The following is a 22,997-nucleotide window of genomic DNA, read 5'->3' on the forward strand; positions in this document are numbered from 1 at the left end:
TTTCAGTATGAGGAAAAGCAAAATTAGCAGTTCTTTTTTTTTCCTTCCCACCGGAGACGCTTCTGCACCCCACGTGGAAGACGGCCGCTGTGACTCATTTCCTCTCAGAAGAAGTTAAGCCGTGTGTCCAGCCCAAGGACCAAAGTGCCACTGCTCTGGGGGCAAACAGTGTGCTGGGTCCCGTGCGCTAACAAAGCGGACTTTGGAGCGCACGGAGCTGCAGGAGGGTGTGGTGGGGACGTAGCCCTTATGAGCGGGCATGAATGGTTGTCACCACTGGATGGCTTCCCAGGGGCCAGGCGTAGTGCTGAGCGCATCACGTGGATGATTTCCTAACCCCCTTAGGAGGTAGGGACTGTTCCTCAGTTCTCCACAGTCAGCAGAGCCAGACACCGAAGCCTAGGTCTGTCTTGCTTTAGAGCCACTATGTTCTCAAGCCCAGGGCTGAGAAGGTTAAACAGGAAAACGCTGCGAGGGCTGCTGCCTCGCGGGGCCGCTTGGGAGGCAGCTTCCGAGGCCGCCCCGCCCAGCCGGCTTCCTGCCCAGCCGGCTTCCTGCCCAGCCGGCTTCCTGCCCAGCCGGCTTCCTGCCGAAGCGGCTCCTCCCAGGGCCTCGGCACAGAGAAGGTGGCTCCTGCCCCTCAAGGTGCGGTGAGGTGTGTTTTAAAGCGGAACAAGCCTTATTTTCCAGCATTTGTGTTATGCCCAGTTAAATTAGAAGTAGCTGGATTCATCAAGATGGTTGATGAAGACTGTAATTAAAAGCTTTGAAAAAAAAAAAAAAAAAAAAGCTTTAAACAACAACCTGGGAGATCAGACAGAATCTGGCCTTTGGAATTAAATTGAGGTAAGACAATGCCTTCTACCAGGTATCATTTGCAGTTTAGCAGGACACACAAACCCATGAACATGGAAAAGTGACACCATCAAAGAAGAGTCCACCCATTCTACACTAAGGGGCAACTGGACGTTGTGAGAGTCACTACGTAGTATCTTACCAAGCTTACAAGTTTTGTTAAGTCGTATAGTAATCATTCCATAAGCTGAATTCCATCATCTTCAATCGGACTTTGTGCCGTCTCTGAAGTTGAGTGGAGAGACCCCCTTCAACCTTTCTTCAGGCTGGTTATGAGAACCCGGCAGTTAGAAATCTGTTGTGGTTAGAATCCAGCAAAGCAACTTCACTTAACAGGGGTCCTCTCTCTGGTGTGTGCACAGAATCATCCAGAGAGCTTGCTAACTTGCAGAAGGCTTAGCCTCCGCTCCAGAAAGTCTGAATCAGTAAATGGGGTGACATTCGGGAATCTGCTTGTGTAATAAGTTATCTCTGATGCCAGTGCTTTCTGGACCACTCTTGGAGAAACACTAGTTTGCAGAGCCACGAGTTCGCAGAGATGATGGCTTTGATGCAAATGAGGAAACCCACAAGGCGGAGGCTTGTCTGCTTACTTCTCATCCTATACAGGTAGCTCTTTCCAAGTGGTCCTGCATCTAAATCGATAAGCCTACCTTTAAGCCAAGGCGGAAATGGACTTTAAAATTGGATCTAGGAAGAGACTACGGCAGTTCCTCAAAGAGTTTAAAATATAATTACCCTATGATCCAGCAATTCCGCTAAAAACAGAAAGCAGGGTCACAAAGAGATATTTGCACACCCATGTTCGTGGCAGCATTATCCACAATAGCCAAGAGGTGGACATAACCTGAATGTACATCAATGGATGAATCGATAAATGTATGTGGTGTAGACATACGGTGGAACATTATTCAGCCTTAAAAAGGAATGAAATTCGGACACGTGCTACAACATGGATAAACCTTGAGGACATGATGCTAAGCAAAATAAATCAGTCACAAAAGGACAAATATGATTCCACTTACAAGAGGTGCCTGAATAATCAAATTCATAGAAACAGGAAATAGAATGGTGGTGGCCAGGGGCTGGGGGAGAAAGGACTGAGAAGTTAGTGGTTAATGGGTACCTCTCCTGTCTCCTCCAACCACTCGGGGTTTCTCATCTCCTGCATTTCTTTTTTTTTTTTTAATATAAATTTATTTATTTATTCATTTATTTATTTTTGGCTGCTTTGGGTCTTCGTTGTTGCGCAAGGGCTTTCTCTAGTTGCGGCGAGCGGGGGCTACTCTTCGTTGCGGTGTGCAGGCTTCTCATTGCGGTGGCTTCTCTTGTTGCGGAGCACTGGCTCTAGGCGCACGGGCTCCAGTAGCTGTGGTGCGCGGGCTCAGTAGTTGTGGCTCACAGGCTCTAGAGCGAAGGCTCGGTAGTTGTGGCACACGGGCTTAGTTGCTCCGCGTCATGTGGGATCTTCCCGGACCAGGGCTCGAACCCATGTTCCCTGCATTAACAGACGGATTCTTAACTACTGCGCCACCAGGGAAGTCCCTCTCCTGCATTTCTTACATATGTTGTTTCATCCACTTGATACTATTTTCTCCTCCTCTTTCACCTGGCGAAGTCCTACTCAAGTCGTTTTTTGGTTTATTTAACAAATATATGGGAGCCCGTCTTCGAGATCCAAACTCCCTGGCCTTGCTTCTTTCTACACCTCACAGCGAGGCACTTTCCCAGTGTGGCCCTATGAAAGCACTGAATAACGTAGTAGCCGATCACTGGTCCAAGGTAAGCGCCCTTTTGTGGAAAAGACAGAGCCTGTATCTTCAGTTCCTTCGGCGTCTGGCATCGACGAGCAGCCAGCAAATAGCTAAATGAAAAACATAAATGTTGATTTATCTGCCCAAGGTGGTGCTGGATGGAAGAAGAAAGGGGAGTAAAACAAAGTTTGAATGAATGGATTTGTAGGACTAGGCAGTGTGGGCTCAGGGAACAGTGGGTTTTCTGCCCCAATCTTGGCCTCTCCGTCACTCTAAGAATCCCCTCCCTGCGACTCATGTGGTTTCCCGGACCACCACTTTGGACACGTGAGGTGTTCTGCTTGGCGTGCTTTCCCCACTCTGTCCTGCTGCTCCCAGCACTGCCTGATTACATAGTCAGCCCAACCCACCTGAAGCATCTCTGTGAGAACCACCCATTCTGTCTTCACCTGGCTTGTCCTTAATTCTTACTGGACCCTTTGACAACCAGACACTTCGGTACTGTATGGAGAGGGAACATTTGACTCTGTGCACTAACCGTACTGCTCAGAGAGCTTTGTGTTCTATTAAAGATACTACAGTAACTAATAAGCACTTGATTGTATATTGTCCCATGTTTTCCTTCCAATTATTTTCTGTTTGTTTCTGAATCTAAGCCAGCCTATCAATCTAAATTCCCTCAGGAAAAACACAAGTTGTTTGGGGACTTCCCTGGTGGCACAGTGGTTAAGAATCCACCAGCCAACACAGGGGACATGGGTTCGAGCCCTGGTCCGGGAAGATTCCACATGCTGCAAAGCAACTAAGCCCGTGCGCCACAATTACTGAGCCTGCGCTCTAGAGCCCACAAGCCACAGCTACTGAGCCCCGCACACCACAACTACTGAAGCCCACCCACCTAGAGCCCGTGCCTTGCAACAGGAGAAGCCACTGCAATGAGAAGCCTGCACACCGCAACAAAAAGTCGCCCCTGCTCGCTGCAACTGAAGAAAGCCCACCACGTGCAGCAACGAAGACCCAATGCAGCCAAAAATAAATAAATAAATAAATTTATTTTTAAAAAAAGACAAGTTATTTAATATGATTGGGGGCAGGGGGTGGAGCTCGTGGCCAAATGAAGAGTATGATTGGCCTAAAGGCAAGAAAATTCAATCAGAAGTTAATATGTACACATCAGTATAGTTTTTTTGACATCAATATCTATCTATCTATATATTTATGACCAGTTATGAGATAGATGAACTCTCACTGCCAATAACAACAACAATAATAAAATAGGGAAAAAAAACTTTATAAGACCTCCTTGAAGACAATACTACCAAAGCAGAAAAGAAGACTTGGAGCTAAAGGGAAGGTTTACTAGGTCTTGAAGAGGAAAATTCAACATCATAAAGTTGTAAATTTTAACTCACAGCATAAATTCTAAGTTAAAGAGTAATGAAGAGAACTAACCTCAGATCTTTATATTATAAAGCTAAAATAATTGGTACAAGTGCAGGAATGGACAAGAGGTCAATAGAACAAAATGAAAGTCTATCAATGGACCCAAACACATAGAAAAGTTTAGCATATAATAAAGGTGGTACTTCAAACCCATAGGGGGAAAGAAAGGTGTCTTATTCAATAAATGGTGTTGGGATAACTGGGTACCCAAGAGGGGGAAAATAAGTTGGATTCATATCTCACATCTTTCATCAAAATAAATTCCAAACAAATCAAAGATTGAAACTATGAAGAAACCATGAAAATGCTAGAAGAACTGAGGAAAAGATATTTATATAAGCCAACAATGGAGATGAAATTTCTTAGATGAACATAAATTCCAGAAGCCTAAGAGAAAGTTCTATAATTTTGACTATATAAATTTTCTTTTTAAAATTCTGCACAACAAAAATCATCATAAGCAAAGTAAAAGACAAATGGCAAACAGAAAAATATTTGAGACATATTACAAAGGGCTAATTTCTTCAATACTGAAAGAACTATCAAAAGAAACAGAACAGAAAAGTGGGCAAAGGATATAAACAGGGAGTACAGGGCTTCCCTGGCGGTGCAGTGGTTGAGAATCCGCCTGCCAATGCAAGGGACACGGGTTCGAGCCCTGGTCCGGGAGGATCCCGCATGCCGCGGAGCAACTGGGCCCGTGAGCCACAACTACTGAGCCTGTGCGTCTGGAGCCTGTGCTCTGCAACAAGAGAGGCTGCGATAGTGAAGAGGCCCGCACACTGCGATGAAGAGTGGCTCCCACCTGCTGCAACTGGAGAAAGCCCTCGCACAGAAACGAAGACCCAACACAGCCCAAAATAAATAAATAAATAAATAAATTTATTAAAAAAAAAACAGGGAGTACACACACACACACACTGACACACACACACAACTGGCTTTTACAAATGTAAAAAGACACCCAAACTTACAATATGAGAAAAAAATTAAAATTGCTCTGAGATGTTAGTCACTGACCATTTCAGGAATATCAGTGATGGAGGGAAAAGAGCCTCCCCCCTTCCACTGCTACAGAATATACGTTGGTACAATCTCTGTGGAGAAAATGCGGCAATTTCTACCGAAAGTAAAAATGGATGTATTTTTGACCTCACAATTCTACTTCCAGGAACTTATCAGATACACATGCATATGTGCAAAAGGACTTATGTACAAGTTATTCATTGTAAATATTGATAATAGCAAAAAGTTTGGAGACAACCTCAGTGTCCACCAGTGAGAGATTGACTACATGAATCACAATACATCAATATAATGAAATGTTATGAAGCTGTAAAACAATGTGATGAAGTTTTTCATGTACAACTACGGAAGGCTCTCTGAGATATATTCCGTGTAAAAGTCGAGATGTGTAACTGTCTAGGTTTGTGAAAGCAACCAGTATTCACGTTGGTTTTTTTTCTTTTTTTAAAAATTTATTTTTATTTATTTATTTTTGGCTGCACTGGGTCTTTGTTGCTGCACGCGAGCTTTCTCTAGTTGGGCTGAGCGGGGACTACTCTTCCTTGTGGTGCACGGGCTTCTCATTGCGGTGGCTTCTCTTGTTGCGGAGCCCAGCTGTAGGCGCGCGGGCTTCAGCAGTTGTGGCACGCGGGCTCAGTAGTTGTGGCTCGCGGGCTCTAGATCGCAGGCTCAGTAGTTGTGGCTTAGTTGCTCCATGGCATGTGGGATCTTCCCGGATCAGGGCTCAAACCCGTGTCCCCTGCATTGGCAGGCGGATTCTTAACCACTGCACCACCAGGGAAACCCCTTCACGTTGTTTTTGATTTAGATCAATCGGTTAGAGATTTTATTTTCTTCAGATATTCTAACTCTTGTATGGAATTTTAAAATTTCTCTTTTCTTGTCTTAGTTTGGGCTGCTAAAATAAAAATACCATAGATCGGGTGGCTTAAACAACAAACTTTTATTTCTCACAGTTCTGTAATAGGGAAGTCCAAAGTCAAAGCACCTTGGGAATTCCCTGGTGGTCCAGTGGTTAGGACTCCGCCCTCTGTCTGCCGAGGGCCTGGGTTCAATCCCTGGTCAGGGAACAAAGATCCCACAAGCTGCACGGTGCAGCCAAAAAAAAAAAAAAAAAGCACCTTCCTGGTTCTACCTGCTGTGTCCTAACAGAAGGGTTGAGGGATCTCTGCAAGGTCTCTTTTATAAGGACTATAATCGCATTCATGAGGGATCCACCCTCTTGACCTAATCACCCTCCCAAAGGCCCCACCTCCAAATACCATCACATTGGGGGTTAGGATGTCAACATATGAATTTTGGGAGGAGACAAACATTCAGTAAACAGCACTCCCCAAAGAAGGTAGTTTTTACCATAAAAAAATTACATCAAACTCAGCTTTGACTTTTTTTTTAAAATTAATTTATTTATTTATGGCTGTGTTGGGTCTTCATTTCTGTGCTAGGGCTTTCTCCAGTTGCGGCAAGCGGGGCCACTCTTCATCGCGGTGCGCGGGCCTCTCACTGTCGCAGCCTCTCCTGTTGCAGAGCACAAGCTCCAGACGCGCAGGCTCAGTAGTTGTGGCTCACGGGCCTAGCCGCTCCGCGGCATGTGGGATCCTCCCAGACCAGGGCTCGAACCCATGTCCCCTGCATTGGCAGGCGGACTCTCAACCACTGCGCCACCAGGGAAGCCCAGCTTTGACATTTTTAAAGATAAAGATTTCCAAGTCAGCTTGAGTTTCTCTAACACAAGCACCAGAGGCATGCAGCAGAGCATTTACTTTCCTGAAAAAGCCCCTTTTAAACCAACCTGGTTTAAGTTTAGCCTGTACATGTTTGCCTCACATTTCTTCCATATGAGTAAGGCTTGAGAATGTAGAACTGCACAGTATGCTCAATTGTGTTAAAAAAAAGATTAGGAGTGGGGAGGCAAGAATTTGTATGTACAGGTAAGTGTTTGCTTGTACATGAATAGACTACTGTCTATTCCTGTTGCTGTTCTAACAAATTACCACAATTTAGTGTCTTAAAAACTGCAGAAGGGGGCTTCCCTGGTGGCGTAGTGGTTAAGAATCCGCCTGCCAATGCAGGGGACACGGGTTCGAGCCCTGGTACAGGAAGATCCCACATGCTGTGGAGCAACTAAGCCCGTGCACCACAACTACTGAGCCTGCGCTCTAGAGCCCGCGAGCCACAACTACTGAGCCTGCGTGCCACAACTATTAAAGCCCACGTACCTAGAGCCCATGCTCCACAACAAGAGAAGCCACCGCAATGAGAAACCCGGGCACCACAATGAAGAGTAGTCCCCGCTCACCGCAACTAGAGAAAGCCCGTGCACAGCAACGAAGACCCAAAGCAGCCAAAAAAAAAAAAACCAGCAGAAATGTATTCTCTTCGAGTTTGGAGGCCAGATGTCCGAAATGAACTGAAACCAAGGTGTCTGCAGGGGCTCGTGCTCCCTGTAAATTCTAGGGGCCCTGGAAGGAAGTTGCCTTTTCCAGTTTCTGGAGCTGCATTCCCTGCATCCTTTGGCTCATGGCCCTTCTCCACTTTCAAAACCATCCACATAGCATCTTCAAGTCTCTGGAGAGATGCTTCAGTGGTCAAGTAGCCTCCTGTGACCAAATCTCCCTCTGCCTCGGTCTTACAAAGACACTTGTGATCGCATCTAGGGTCCACCCGGATATTCCAGGCTAATCTCATTTCAAAATCAACATTGCTGAACATCACATAGTTAATAAGTGAATAAGCTGGATTTAGGCCCAGACAGACACTACACTATACTATTAAATTAAAATTCTTTTTTTTTTTTTTTTTTTGCAAAGTGCTAGTTGAGACTCACCAAATTGATTTCACAACTCACTAATGGGCTACAACTTATTGAATAAACAGCCAAGAGACTGTAGATTCCACAAGAGTGGAATCCTCTATTTTGCTCATCACTGCATTCTTGGAGCCCTCACTTTGATAGACACAAAGCAGGTTCTCAACAAACAGTTGATGAAAGAGCCTCTCACATAACAATACAATCTGAAAGCTGGAGGAAACTGAGAAATTACCCAGTCCAGAGGATTGCAAATGGTATTAACTAGCGCTCTTACTTAGGTGTTTCACATGTCATTTACCCTGTGGACAAAGAATGTCATCTGCCATATCAGTAAAGAAAGGATGTTGTGGCCATCAAGCCATCACCCAGCGTACACACTGAGAGGATTCGGGATGGAGAATAATAGGATACTGGCACTAGAGAGTTAAGTGTACATCAAAGTGGTGATTTCAATAAGCCCAGACTCTTGCCTCTCCCCATACCTAGAAAAGCACTAAATTCACTAACTTGAGATGTCTGGTTTTCTTTAATTAACAGTAATCTTTTGATGCTCCGACTACCTGGGTTTTTTGCAAAAACCCCTATATATCCTGGCTCCCGCCTTACATCTTCAGAACAGTCCCTCAGAGCTAATGAGAGGCTGTCTCCTTGGCTTAAGTCCTCGGTATGTCCACCGAATAAAACATAATTCTCAACTTTTAGGTTGTGCTTTTTTTTTTTTTTTCATTTGAGAACCCAGTGGTCAGTAGCAAGGGTGGCAACAGAACACAGGCTTTTTTTTTTTTTTTTTTTAACATTTCCTCATTCATTTATTCAAAAATATTTGAGAACCTAAAAACCTCAAATTGAAATAATTAGATAAAACAAAAACGCAAGTTGCAGAGGAACTAGACTTCCATATTGTAAATAGTATTGGGTTGGCCAAAAAGTTCCTGTGGTTTTTAAAATAAAAGACACATTTTTCACTTTCACCAAGAACTTTATTGAACAGTGTATTCACTGTTTTGTTCCACTACCTTCTGCCATTTTCCAGGCAACTTCGTAATTCCATCTTCCCAAAGTTTTTTATCTTTTTGAGCAAAGAACTGTTCCAGATGCCTTTTACAGTCTTCCAGGGAATGGAAATTTTTTCCATTAAGAGAATTTTGTAAAGACCGAAATAAATGGAAATCCAAAGGTGCAATGTCTGGTGAATACGGCGGATGAATCAGAACTTCCCAGCCAAGCTGTAACAGTTTTTGCCTGGTCATCAAAGAAACACGCGGCCTTGCATTATCCTGATGGAAGACTATGCGTTTTCTGTTGACTAATTCCAGACTTTTTGTCGAGTGCTGCTTTCAGTTGGTCTAACTGGGAATAAATAGTACTTCTTGGAATTAATCGTTTGGTTTTCCGGAAGGAGCTCATAATAGAGGACTCCCTTCCAATCCCACCGTATACACAATATCACCTTCTTTGGATGAAGACCGGCCTTTGGTGTGGTTGGTGGTGGTTCATTTCACTTGCCCCACAACCTCGTCCGTTCCACATTATTGTACAGCATCCACTTTTCATCATCCGTCACAATTTGTCTTAAAAACAGAACATCTTCGTTACATTTCAGTAGAGAATTGCATGCAGAAATACGGAAATACGGTCAAGAAGGTGTTTTTTGCTTAACTTACGTGGAACCCAAACATCAAAGTGATGAACATAACCAGGCTAGTGCAAATGATTTTCAGCGCCTGATTTGGATATTTTGAGTATGTTGGCTGTCTCCGTGTGGTATAACGTTGATTGTTCTCAGTGAATGTCTCGATTTGATCGCTATCAATTTCAACTGGCCTACCCGACCAAGCAGCATCGTTCGGAGAGAAATCTCCAGCGTGAAACTTCGCAAACAACTTTTGACATGTTCGATCAGTCACAGCACCTTCTCCATACACTGTACAAATCTTGTTTTGTATTTCAGTTGCGCTTTTACCTTTCTTGAAATAATAAAGCATAATATGCCAAAAATGTTGCTTTTTTTTTCCATCTTCAATTAAAATGGCTACACAAAAATTCACCAATTTTGGGCTTCCCTGGTGGCGCAGTGGTTGAGAATCTGCCTGCCAATGCAGGGGACGCGGGTTCGAGCCCTGGTCTGGGAAGATCCCACATGCCGCGGAGCAACTGGGCCTGTGAGCCACAATTGCTGAGCTTGCGCGTCTGGAGCCTGTGCTCCGCGACAAGAGAGGTCGCGATAGTGAGAGGCCTGCGCACCGCGATGAAGAGTGGCCCCCACTTGCTGCAACTAGAGAAAGCCCTCGGACAGAAACGAAGACCCAACACAGCCATAAATACATAAATAAATAAATAAAATTTTAAAAAAAATCACCAATTTTGATGTTTTTTTTAAAAAATGCACGCTGATATGACAGCTGTCACTATGCAATCTAACAAAATTGTTTCAAATGAAGTTAAGGACAACTAAGTGCTACTAGAGCCATCTTACAGAAAAAACCAAAGGAACTCTTTGGCCAACCCAATATTTAGCATATAGTAAATCTGGAGTAATGTACGCCAAATTATTTATATGTTCTGGTAAAGGTATTGGGGTAAGTTTTATGTTTTACATTTCTGTACTATTTGAATTTTTACAAAGAAAATGTATTTCTTTTACAATTATAAAAACGCAATGAATATTTTAAAAACCTTTAAACTGTTTCTTTAACCGCAGTATCTGATAGCCCTTGACTTATTCATTTCTTTCTTTCTCCCGTCCTTCCTTTCTTTCTTTTTTTTGCCACGCCTCATGGCATGCGGAATCTTAGTTCCCTGACCAGGGTTGTAATCCGTGCTCCCTGCCGTCTTAACCACTGGACCACGAGGGAAGTCCCAACTCATTCATTTCTATATACTACTAACTTAGCCCAAGGCCCAGCTCAAAGTCGATACTGAATAAATGTGCACGAGCAAAAGGACTCAATAAGTTGCAATATGAGAAAGGACTCGTTTTATCAGGATGAAGGATGATAATTTTCAAGGTACATCCCAAAAGTACTGTCTTCATTTCATTAATAAGGTTTCAAATTACGTTGACACTGGTGGGCATGTGATGGTTTTCTTCAGTGTAATTCATGTCCAGACTGGTCAAGCACCTCAAGTGCACATTTTTGGGTCACCAACGCCCATGGCACCCGGCTTCAAACTTGGGGCCCTCAAGCTGCAAAAGGAAAATCAAATAGGAGTAGGTGTTGCTAAGAGATCTCTCTAAAATGGAGCCAGAGGCCATTGAGGAAGTGTGACTTATGCATGTCTCAGCCCAGAAAGAATCTGACCTTTTGACCGCTTATCTATCGTCTAACAAAGGTATCCAGAACATCTGCACGATGTTCCAGAAATTCAAGATACTTATCCGGCCCTTACCCTAAATAACTCGTGACAATCTATCCCTTAAGGACAAATATTTCCTTTTTGCATCAAAGTCAATCATAATTCCTGCAAGACAACTTTAACAACCTTGTGGTTTTTGCATTTATAAGCCTCTGACTCTCTTTCCCAAACTGTTTTGCTGGCACCTATCCCCAGTTGCAATTCCCAAGGTCCCAAATAAAGCTCTTTGCGGCCTGCATGCTGATTACTGTTTGACAAAGCCTCTAGGTTCAGTTACCGCAGTCACCCTACGGGTGCCTCACGCATGCGCCCTACTCTGCAGGGCCCCGGAGCTGGAAGCCTACCTCTCACGCTGTCCCGGCTCCCTTAACCCCCGGGGCGATTTACCTGCCCTACACTCCCAATTCCACAGCGCCGGGAGGCGGAAGTGAGCGGGCGGGGTCACCCGCGCGCTCCGCCCCGGAAGTGGGCGGGCCTTGCGGGCTCCACATTTGTCTCCCACCGCCTCCCAGTCGGATTGCGGCTGAGGCCGGTCCTGGCTTTGTAATTCGCTCAAGATGGCGGCGCAGCCACCCAGCGGGATCCGCCTCAGCGCGGTGAGCAGCCGCGAGGGGTGGAGCGGGCCGTGTCCCAGGAGGGCGGGCAGGCGGGAAAGCGAGGGGGGGGCCGGCAGTGGGCGGTGGCGACTCGTCGGCCCGGCGCGGCGGCTGGGGCCGCGGCGGGGCCGGGGGAGGCGGCGGCGGCCATCTCGCTACCGACGGCGGAGCTGCGCGGCGGCGGGCAGGGCAGGGCCGGGCCGGGCGGCGCGCGTCGGGCTGCGTTTCTGTTTTGCCTCCGCAGCTTCGGGGCGGGCCGGGGCCGCGGCCCCTCCTCCTGGCTCCGTCTTGGCTGCCCTGCAGCTGTCGTCCGAGGGAGAGGCCTCGGCGGCCAGCCCGCCCGCCCCTCGGACCGCGGGGCCTCTGACTCATCCTGGCCTGCGGGCCCGCGGGGTGTCCCGGAGGGGGAGGGAGAGGTAGTCTGCGGCCAGAAATGCCCAGCGGCCTTGACCTCCTGGCGGTGGGACGGGGTGCTGCGAGCTGGGACTAGTCTTCCTGATTCATTTAAATTCCTGCCGCTTCCCTCCAGTTAAGCCCTCGGGCCCAAATCGCTACTAGGTCACCACCGAGCTCTCCCGTTTCCCCTCTAGTCTCCGGGTCGTGTCTGTTCCGGAGCGTCTCGGGTTCTTGGGAATCCTTGAGCATGTTTTTTGTATCTGTGAGTCTTTTTCGGAGGGAGCGGTCACACAATATGAATTAAAATTTCACAGCCTAAGGTGTGGGCGTGGCCTCCCTACCTGATTCTCCTTAAAAAGTTGGCGTTGTTATGCAAAAATGTACCTCTTCTCTGGAGGGTGTTGGTGCTAGCCAAAGAATGGCTGCAGCAGTCTCATTATTCGAATGGTAATACCATTGCTTTTAAAATGGTATTTTGCCCATTGACTTGGATTCATTTAGCCAGATTCCTGCCAACACCTGGTATCTTTAGACTTTAACGTTTTTCTTGATGAGTGTGAAATGGTATCTGTGCTTACTTTACATTTACTTGGCTGTGAAGTTGAAAGTTTGTCACATTTCACCCTTTTTGGTTTGGGATTTAAAAAAGAAAAAAAGAACTTCATACCCTTTGCCCATTTTTCTATTTTCTTTTTCTTCTGAGGGGTATTTTTATTGATTTATGAGTGTACATATTCGGAATAAAGGCTCTTTGGTTACCTAACTGGTTTATTGAATGAGATAGTATTTAGTAGATGGAAGACAGAGAGGAACTTTACTCTTACCACTGGCTTTAAACATTATTTACTAATTCACCTAGGTGAATCTGGACAGATTCTGATGCTTTCCAATTAGCCTCAGGTACAGTTAAGTCAGACCTTAACTACTTTCAAAGCTCTTATTCATTTTAAAGCCCTGCTCTTTCCCCTCATATTGGGCCAAATTCTGGCCCAGAAAACTGTGGTGAGAAAAAGGAGTGAACTGGGTGTTTGTTTGTTTTTTCTTGCTATTTCTGCACTTTGATTCTCTTCCCCATTCCCCAGCTCCTCCCAAGTTGCTATCTCTGTCTCTTCAAGATTGAGAAGACAGAGGGAGCAAATATAAGGGTCAAACAGTCTTGAGAGACTGGCATTGTTGTTAGCTGGCTCTCTGGGTGTAGCAGCTGTCCATGTGCTAAATCTTTCTTTTGCGGGTAATAATGGGCCGTTTGGAACCTCATTGACAGAAATCTCCCATCTGCAGCTTCAGGAGTGTATTTCCACTGGTCTTTTGCTTTAGGACAGGAGTTGGCAAACTGCAGTTTATGGGCCAAATCCAGCCTGCCACCTGTTTTTGTATGGCACACGATCCTTAAATGGTTGGGGGAAAAAAGATAAAAGAATAATATTTCGTAACCTGAAAATTATGTGAAATAGACATTTCACTTCCCATATATGAAGTTTCATTGGAATAAACGCTTGCTTATTCCTTTGGTATAGCTCTCAAATGCTAATACCATTTTGTGATTTAGAGCATTGGTTCTGGAGCTCACATGCCTGGGTTCAAATCCTGACTGATAACTGTATATGTGACCTGAAGAGTGGGAATAATAATCTTACCCACTGGAAAGTTGGTTTAAATGAGCCAATACCTGTAAAAGTCTTATAAAGGTCCTGTGCATGCCATAAATACTCAGTAAATATTTGCTGTTTTTTTTTTTTTTGTTTGTTTGTTTTACTGTTAGCAGTGAAGCCTATCCACTTGTAGCTACACAGGTGTAGCTTCTTGAGAACAGAGTACATGGGAAGAAAATTTATGTCTTTTCTTGGAAATATGTTTTTGCTACCCTTGCTCTTTACATATAATTTGGCTGGGTTTGTAATTCTAGATTAGAAATTATTTCTTTTTAGAATTTTAAAGGCATGCTTTATTGTTCAGTAGAGTCCTATGCATTGTACTGGTACTTAGGCTGGAAACTCAAGTCCATAATATATGGAAAATGTTCTCATTTATTTGGTGCCAGTTTTCCCTTTATTTTTCTGTTTTCTTTTGTCTCCTGTTTTCCTTCCCATTGCTTTTTCTTTCTGGGAGATTTCCTCCGTTTCTTCTCCTTCCTTTCTCTTACCATGTATTTAATTATTATAAACACTGTCTTATTCTCTGAATATCTTTTAAAAATCTTTCTCAACAAAATATTTGTTCTTATCTCTGGGTATATTAATCATAGTATTTTTGAAGTTTTTTTTGCTTACTGCATTGCCTCTCATTTCTTTACATTCTTTTTACTGTGTGTTTTTTATTCTAATTTTACACATTCTCAAATGTCTGGAGATGGTCAGCCTTCTACTTATATCTCCAAGTGAGACACTAAAAAAATGGATGTTCATACCCGAGTAGAGCTAGTCCTTTGGTGGGCTTCAGTGTTGGGTGATCAGGTAGAAGGAGCCAGCAGTGTTGTTGGAGCACTCTCTGTCAGTATCTGGTGACCCTTAAGAATGGAAGTGTTAGACCATAAAGTAAGTATCTTTAAAATAACTTTGAAAACTTGTAAAATAATTTTTTTTCAAGTGAGGGTTAGAAAAAGCTATCCAGAATGGCCTGGCACAATTGTAAAAGAACCAGATAGAAATTATAGAAATCATTCCGTCTTCCAGAGAGGAATTCTACATCTAGTCTCCTGCCATGGCTTATATAATCCTGGCTGCTAGCTCTTCTGAAGCAGAGAAAAGGAGATAGGAGTATCCCATTGTTCAGTTTGCAGATTAGGCTTTCATTTGTTTACTATTGCGGTAAAATACACATAACATAAAATTTACCATCTTAACTATTTTTAAGCGTGCAACTCAGTACGTTAAGTACATTCACATTGTTGTACAACCAATCTCCAGAACTCTTCATATTGCAAAACTAAAACTCTGTACCCATTAAAAAATAACCCTTCGTTCCCCCTTCCACCAGCTCCTGGCCGTTTTACCTTCTGTGAATTTGACTACTCTAGGAACATTATATAAGTGGAATCATACATTATTTGTCTTTTTGTGATTGGCTTGTTCCTCTTAGTATAATGTCCTCAAGGTTCATGCATGTTGTAGCATGTATCAAATTTTCCTTCCTTTTTAAGGCTGAATGATATTCTGCTCTATGAATATACCACATTTTGTTTATTCATTCATTCATCGATGGACATTTGTGTTGCTTCCACTTTTGGCTATTACGACTAATGCTACTGTGAACATGGGTGTGCAAATGTCTCTTGAAGCCCCTGCTTTCACTACTATATACAAAATAGATAAATTTTATACAAAATAAAAAACAGTAAGGACCTACTGTATAGCACAGGGAACTATATTCAGTGTCTTGTAATAACCTATACTGGAAAAGAATCTGGAAAAAGTATGTGTGTGTATGCATGCGTGTATATATATATATATATATATATATATATATATACACACACACACACACACACATATATATACACACACACACATATCTTTGTGTGTGTATATATGTATGTATGTATAATGGAATCGCTTGGGTGTACACCTGAAACTATCACAACATTGTAAATCAGCTATACTTCAATTAAGGAGGAAAAAAAAGGACCCTCCTTTCAGTCCTTTTCAGTATATACCCAGAATTAGAATTGCTGGATCCTATGGCAAATGTATATTTAATTTTTTGAGGCCCCTCTGTATTGTTTTCTACAGTGGCTGCACCATTTTATATTCCCTCGAAGGGTGCGCACGAGTTCCAGTTCCTCCACGGCCTCCCCAACACTTACTTTCTGCTTTTGTTGTTGTGTTTTTTGTTTTGATTTTTAACAATACCCAACCCTTTGAGTGTGAGGCGGTATCTCCTTGTAGTTTTGATTTTCATTTCCCTAATGATTAGAGACGTTGAGCATCTTTGGAGAAATATCTATCTGAGTCCTTTGCGCATTGTTTAATCTGTTTGTAGTCTTCTTGTTGAGTTGTAGGAGTTCTTTGTAAATTCTACATATTAACCCTTCATCAGATACTTGATTTGCAGGTTTTTCCCCCCATCCTGTAGGTTGCCTTTTCACTCTGTAGATTGTGTCCTTTGATGCAGTGGTCCAAGGCCTGCTAGGAATTGGGCTGCACAGCAGGAGGTGAGAGGCTGGCAAGCGAGTGAAGCTTCATCTGCCGCTTCCCATCGCTTGCATTACCGCCTGAACCATTTCTCCATCGCCCCCCGTTCCCAGTCCGTGGAAAAATTGTCTTCCAGGAAACTGGTCCCTGGTGCCAAAAAGGTTGGGGACCACTGCTTTGATGTACAGAAGTTTTAAATTTTGGTGATTTCAAGAAATCATTGCCAAGTCCAACATCATAAAAGGTTTCCCCTATGTTTTCTTCTAAGAATTTTATGGTTTCAGCTCTTTGATCCATTTTGAGTTAATTTTTGTTTATGGTATAGGGTAAGGGTACAACTTCATTCTTTTTATGGATATCCAGTTTTCCCAGCACTATTTGTTGAAAAAACTGTCCTTTCCTCATTGAATGGTCTTTATACCCTTGTGGAAAATCATTTGACCATATACGAGAGGGTTTATTTCTGGTCTATTTGCTGACCTGCTTTTAACCCACCTGCTTTTGATTGTCTGTGAGCCCACCGCCGTCAGTTTCTCCAGAGGACAGACCTCCAGCCTTACGTGGTTTGCTGAGGGTAAAAGAAGGAGCTGGGGAATCTTTCTTCTTTTAAAGACTTTCAACCTATCTTGTTTTCATACAACTTCTAGTATCTTTTACTTCAAAGGTACAAAGTCTAATTTCTAAGACTTTCTGGGGTTGCCAAGGTTCCTGACCTGCTTCTGGTTGGCTTTCTCATCTCCTACAGGCTTCGGATTTAGCTTTTTCCAGGCTATTAAATCAGTTGTCACTAGTCTGTGCTTTCCAGTTTGCAAACTTCTGACTATTTTGTTTGCTATTAGTAATCACTTCTTTGATTCTTTTTGTTCTTCTGGGTTTATGCCCCTTTTTTCCCTTCGTTATAGAGTGGCTTTGGGAGGCAGCAGAGGTAAACACTGTCCATGTGTTCAGGCTTCCATCTTATATTTAAATGATTTTTTAAAATTTGTGACTATTTGTTGACTCTAAAAGTTCTACTGATTTTTTTTATATATATATTTTTTATTTATTTATTTTTGGCTGCGTTGGGTCTTCGTTGCTGCATGCGGGCTTTCTCTGGTTGTGGTGAGCAGGGGCCACTCTTCGTTGCTGTGCATGGGCTTCTCATTGCGGTGGCTTCTCTTGTTGTGGAGCACGGGCTTAGTTGCTCCGTGGCATGTGGGATCTTCCCGGACCAGGGCTCGAACCCGTGTCCCCTGCATTGGCAGGCGGATTCTTAACCACTGCGCCACCAGGGAAGTCCGAAGTCCCTCTGTTGATTCCTTAAAATATCTGTGTGGTCTTCATTGTCTCATTTTTGTGTGTTTTTTGGAGGGGAGGATTACTTTTTAAATGTCTAGTTATTTCAGGGTATTCCTGTTTTATAGGCTGATATTTGTTTTACCTAGTGTTGGGGGGCGATGTCTAATACTACTGTGTCTTGTCTGCTAATATTTTCTCCTGGTGGATTGTTTCCTTAAATGTTATTTTAGATTGTGTACTCAAATATTCCCCAAATAATGTCTCTGGGAGAATCCTATGCAGTCTGGTTGAGGCTGTGTCTCCACAGTGGTTCTGCAGGTTATATAAATTGAAATGCTTAACCCAAGTGAAGGCATGCCTCTTTACAGAATTTCATGTTACACTTTTTTTTTTTTTTAACCTAGAGTCCAGACCAAAACAGAAAGCTTCCCATTGGGCATATCCCCCCCACCCCCTTTTTTACTGAGGAGGTAAGAGGGGGCAGTTACTTCAAGTGTGTGCTTCTCTTCTGCCATGTCTCCTATCCCTGAGTCACCATTAAAATCGAAACCTTTGTATTCCAGTTAAGCACCCCACTCTAATCCCCATTTTCAAATTTTATTTTAGTTTTTAATTCCTTCTTTACTTGAGGCCCATGAGGATTTTCTTTATTTAGATATGAGCTCGGTTGTGCCTTTAGAGGTATACTTACTTTTTTAAAAAAACATACACTTATAATGCTTATTATGTCCCAGGTGTTCTTCTAAGCATTTACAAATATTAAGTTTTTTAATTCTCTTAATGTCTTGGTAAGCTGATATTATTATCATCCTCATTTTCACAGATGATAAAAGTTGAGGCACAGAGGGTTAAGTTGCTTACCCAGGATCACACATCTAGTTAAAGATACTCCACAGTCCATGTCGTGTGTGTGTGTGTGTGTGTGTGTGTGTGTGTGTGTGTGTTGGCTGTCGAAGGGTGTTTTTCTTTCCAGCTGATGACATGTTCTAGAGATGAGAATTAAGAGTAGTTGAAAATAATGCTTTTGTTTAAATACCCAAAAAGCCACTGTTTAGCATTCATCTTTTCTTACTGATGCCTTCTTTGCTTTGTTCCCCCGGGACTCTTACTCAAGAACAATGTGTACCGTGTCAGTCTGGAGTTGGTATATAGGATGAAGTCATTGAAAGTAAGTTGACAGTCTGCCCACAGTCTGCCGTACATCTAAAATCAAAGTATTACAACGTGGGCCAAAATACCCAATTTCTAACTCCAGACTTCACACCTAACAAATTCATAAAATAGAGAGCAAAGACAGAAACTATTCCAAGGGTTTCTGGTGTTGATTAATCGTTTTCTCCTTTGGGTGCCAGAGACTTTACACCCCAAAGCCATGCCCCATAGTAAGATTTAGAATGGGTGAGGAGTACACTATGTATTCTTTTATAAATGGAGGACTGATGATTGTGCAAGGGGAGGGCCTGGGACAGGACTCAGGTAGACTAATTTGACAAAAGGTTTCTTGTAGAAGATGAAGGCCTGGAAATTGATTTTCTTTATAAAAACTCTTGTTTTAGGAAGTTGGGGAATTCCTTATACTCCATTATTACGTGGATGTATGCTATAGAAAGTATGCCATAGAAGGTCTGAATTACATATGGTCCAGTTTGAAGACCACTGCTCTACAGAATACCATTTCTCACGTGTACTTTAACCTGATAGTAAACAAATGCTTGGGGATTGTCTAAAATCGAGGGTGGAGAGAGGAAAAGTAGACCTCTTTCTGACACCTTGTGGCAGCAGCTGAACACTGTAAATGCAGCTGGTTGGATTTATAATCTAATCATATTTCTAGGGCTCTTCACATGAAACACAAAGTGCCTCTTTTTTCCCCCCTTAAATATGAGATAATCTGTTCAAAATGAACACAAAAAAGTCCTCATTTCATGGAAATACTCTGCATATTGAAATTTCCAAGCCTCAACCTTTTTAAACCATTTGTACATTTTTAGGCATTTGATATCTGCACTATTCAGGAATTGAGAGAGTTCCCTATAGCATGAGGTTGATTAACATACCCTTCCATACTGTATTACCATGAATCAGACATAACATCTCTGGAGGTCAAGAAGGTTTGTTGCATTTGAACTGTTATTTGACTTGTTTGAAGGCTTTATAGATGTATACTGCTCCAGTGCTGCAAGTTCAACTGTTGATATAATGAACTTGGAGAGACCATGAGAAAAGCCTGTTGATTAATAAGCAAAGCTAAGTTTATTAAGCTTAATGCACTAAAAGAGAAAACACCCATTTGACAAAGTCTTAGTTTTATCTCATGGTAATTTTGAGGTAGGTCTTGGTAGGGTGGATAGCTTTGGAATTGGGCGCTTTATGATATGGCTCTGGATTGGTCTACACAAGGAGGCAAGGGTTTTGCAGCACAACTTGATGAGAAACTGTTTAGTTGATTTACAGCCTTATCTTCCAGGAATCTCATTTTCCGGGTTATGTCTTCCAGGTACATCCTGACACAAGCAGCTAAGTCATTCTTGCTTGGTCTCTCTTAATACTGGGACAGAAAATTATTTTGGCGTCTGTTCTCAAAAGTAAGACCTTAATTAATTTACGTGAATCATTGGTTTATTTCAGCTTTGCCCGAAGTTTTTACATACAAATTCTACGAGTCACACTTGGCCATTTAGTGCGGTTGCTGAATTAATAGGTAAGTAAATTGGTGTTTCGTATATAATCTGTTGCTTGCAATTGAAGTTCTAAAAAGCTTTTTATTGAAAAATAGTATGCAGATGTGCTTTTAAAAAAAACCAAAATGTATCTCAACAGTAACATTGGTAAAGGTTACCTAGCATAACAACTATTCAAACTGATGTCAAATTAATCACTGCTCAGCCTTCCCTATACAATTGTCAGAGTATTTCCCTATATTACTATCAAAGTACTTTAATTTGCAAGGTTCCTAAAGCATTTATGTTGAAAATATTTTTAGTCCATTATAAAAGAAATACGTCTATTGCCAAAAAGTGAGAATTATGGTTTTTTTTTTAATAGTCGGAAAATATAACAGTGGATTCATTTTTCTGGTGTTAGTAACTAGGAGGATTATATTATGTTAGATTTGTGATAATAAATTCTTGGTTTTTCCAATAGATAGAATGATCAAGGTATAGGATTATATTTAAAAGTGTTTTAACGAACATGAGAAAAGAGGCAAGGTTGTGTTCAGATTTGCATTATGGGTCATGTTTTTTATTTCTTGGTAAAATTAATGCACATGAATTCTTGGGAATTCTTAGATATACTTTAGATTCATTATCAAGAAAGAGTCCTATGTTGGATGTGCAAGGAAAAGAAAAGAAAGAAAATTTGAGAACCCTTCTTTTCTTTGGTGAAGTTAGATTTTCCAGAGTCTCTCAGCTAACATGTGCTGTTCCGATGTAGACTCTGAAGTGCAAATGAGATAACTTTGCAACTATTCACGGTCATTCTTTTTCATGGCAACCCGGAGGAGCTACGTAGCCTGGGGTTGTTCATACATAGTGCTTCATTAGCTTTGGGTTAGGGCAGCTGAAAGTCATGGTGTTCTTTGTGGTGTATCGAATTTTTAAGTTTTTTTATGAAGCTAAGGTAGTTGATGAAAAAGATTATTTGATTTTAATTGAAGGCTTATGGAAGGATAGTTTGAGAACCATTATTTATATTATAATGAAGACTTCAAAATATACCTCAAAGGTATTTTTAGTCAGTTAGGGATATTCTGATAGATGTTAGATAGTTCACAAGTTGATTTTTTTTTTTTCACAAGTTGATTTTATTATTACTACTGTTGAAAATTTTTTCATTTTTCTTTGATATATTCCTCTTACTTACCTATTCTGAGAGAAACAAGTATGCTAGGCAAGGGTGTTAAATGGTGAGGTGTACAGAGATGAGAAAAATGTACCAGCCACCAGAAACTTCTGTTAGATTGAAAAGGGCTACAATTTGAAGAACTGTGTAGAAGTAAACCTTCATCTGTGTGTATAGGTTAGCATACTGCTTTCTCATTTATTCAGTAACTGTTGTGGACCTTCCATGTTAACTTGCAGTGCTGTTGACACGCAGCTCTCAGTTTCCCTTGTGATAGCTAGGCTAGTTCTTTGGGCAGAAGAAGACTTTCCTGTCTTGATCATCTCTTCAGTGCAGTGATTCTTCTGGCTTTACACCTTTTGAGTGTAGTGGGTACCAGTCTCTGCTCTCTATATAACAAATGGAGGGCTTTAGATAGAGTTAATTCTGTAATAGTCAATGAACAATATATAGCATAGTACAGTTTAATTTCAAATGGTCAAATCTTAGGAGTTCCGAAACATTTCAGCTTTTAAATTTTCCTTAAAATATATTCTGTTGCTTGTTAAAGTGTTGTTCTGAACTAATTGCTCTTCTTTAAAATGCAAAATCAAAATTTCGCAAAACTTTCGTTTCTCAGATAATGCTTACGATCCTGATGTGAATGCTAAACAGATATGGATTGACAAAACAGTGATAAATGACCATATATGCCTGACATTTACTGATAATGGGAATGGTATGACTTCAGACAAATTACATAAAATGCTGAGGTATGTAAAAGTGTCACACTCCTTAAAATCATTGCTTTTACCTGGTTCAGGTGTTTCATGTGTCATACTTAGAGCCTGTAGTTTTTGTTTTTTAAACATGAAATGCTATACCCACAGTGTGCTCTATTAAGTCGTCCGTCATTTTCTACTGCTGTTAGATTATTAAGCAGTCCCTGCCATTCTCATCACCCGCTCCCCATGTCTGACTTATCTAAAATTCCACCATTCCTTTAGAGTTGTAGTACATTGACATCAGTTGTTTGTGCTTTAGTGGAAATAGTTTTAGCTACTGTTTCCAATAAAACTTACCACTTTGGGGAATGGGGACTGGTAATTTTAAAGTGACACAGAGGATGAGGAAGTAGCATAGTCGTAAGGGCTTGGGCTCTAGGGTCACAGAATAGGATGTCAGGATGAAGCCAAATGTGCCTGAAATAGAAGCTAAGATACATAGTACAGGTATGAGGTAGAGGGAGGATTTGCCTCAGAGGCCTTTCTACTGTCTCTCAAATACTCCTTACACTGATAAAAAAGGCAGGTTCACCCGATCAATAATCACAGTACGACAGGCTTGCTGAGAACAAGAGAATCATTCACACTTAGAGGAAGAGATTTCATAGGGTGAAATCTCAAGGTCCCTGGAGCCTAAATTATAATTCAGCCATTTAGCTAGGATGTGCCAGGCAATGAGCTCCTGTTTTAGTATGTGTAATCTTTACATCCCTGTAACGTGGATTTGGTTTCCTTTGTTTCAG

General features: G+C 42.1%; 1 protein-coding gene across 1 annotated transcript in view; it reads left to right on the forward strand.

Moving 5' to 3' along the window:
* Nucleotides 1-11,715: 11,715 nt before the first annotated feature.
* The window catches only part of MORC3 (MORC family CW-type zinc finger 3), a 38,297-nt gene continuing 27,015 nt past the window's right edge, over nt 11,716-22,997 (forward strand). The window contains exons 1-3 of the mRNA XM_068547044.1: nt 11,716-11,843; nt 20,276-20,348; nt 22,110-22,242. Coding sequence (XP_068403145.1) covers nt 11,805-11,843; nt 20,276-20,348; nt 22,110-22,242 — 245 coding nt within the window. The 5' untranslated portion in view covers nt 11,716-11,804. The remainder of the gene's footprint in view (nt 11,844-20,275; nt 20,349-22,109; nt 22,243-22,997) is intronic.

The sequence above is a fragment of the Eschrichtius robustus genome, chromosome 6, assembly GCF_028021215.1.
Source record: "Eschrichtius robustus isolate mEscRob2 chromosome 6, mEscRob2.pri, whole genome shotgun sequence".
In the NCBI taxonomy this organism is placed as follows: Eukaryota; Metazoa; Chordata; class Mammalia; order Artiodactyla; family Eschrichtiidae; genus Eschrichtius; species Eschrichtius robustus.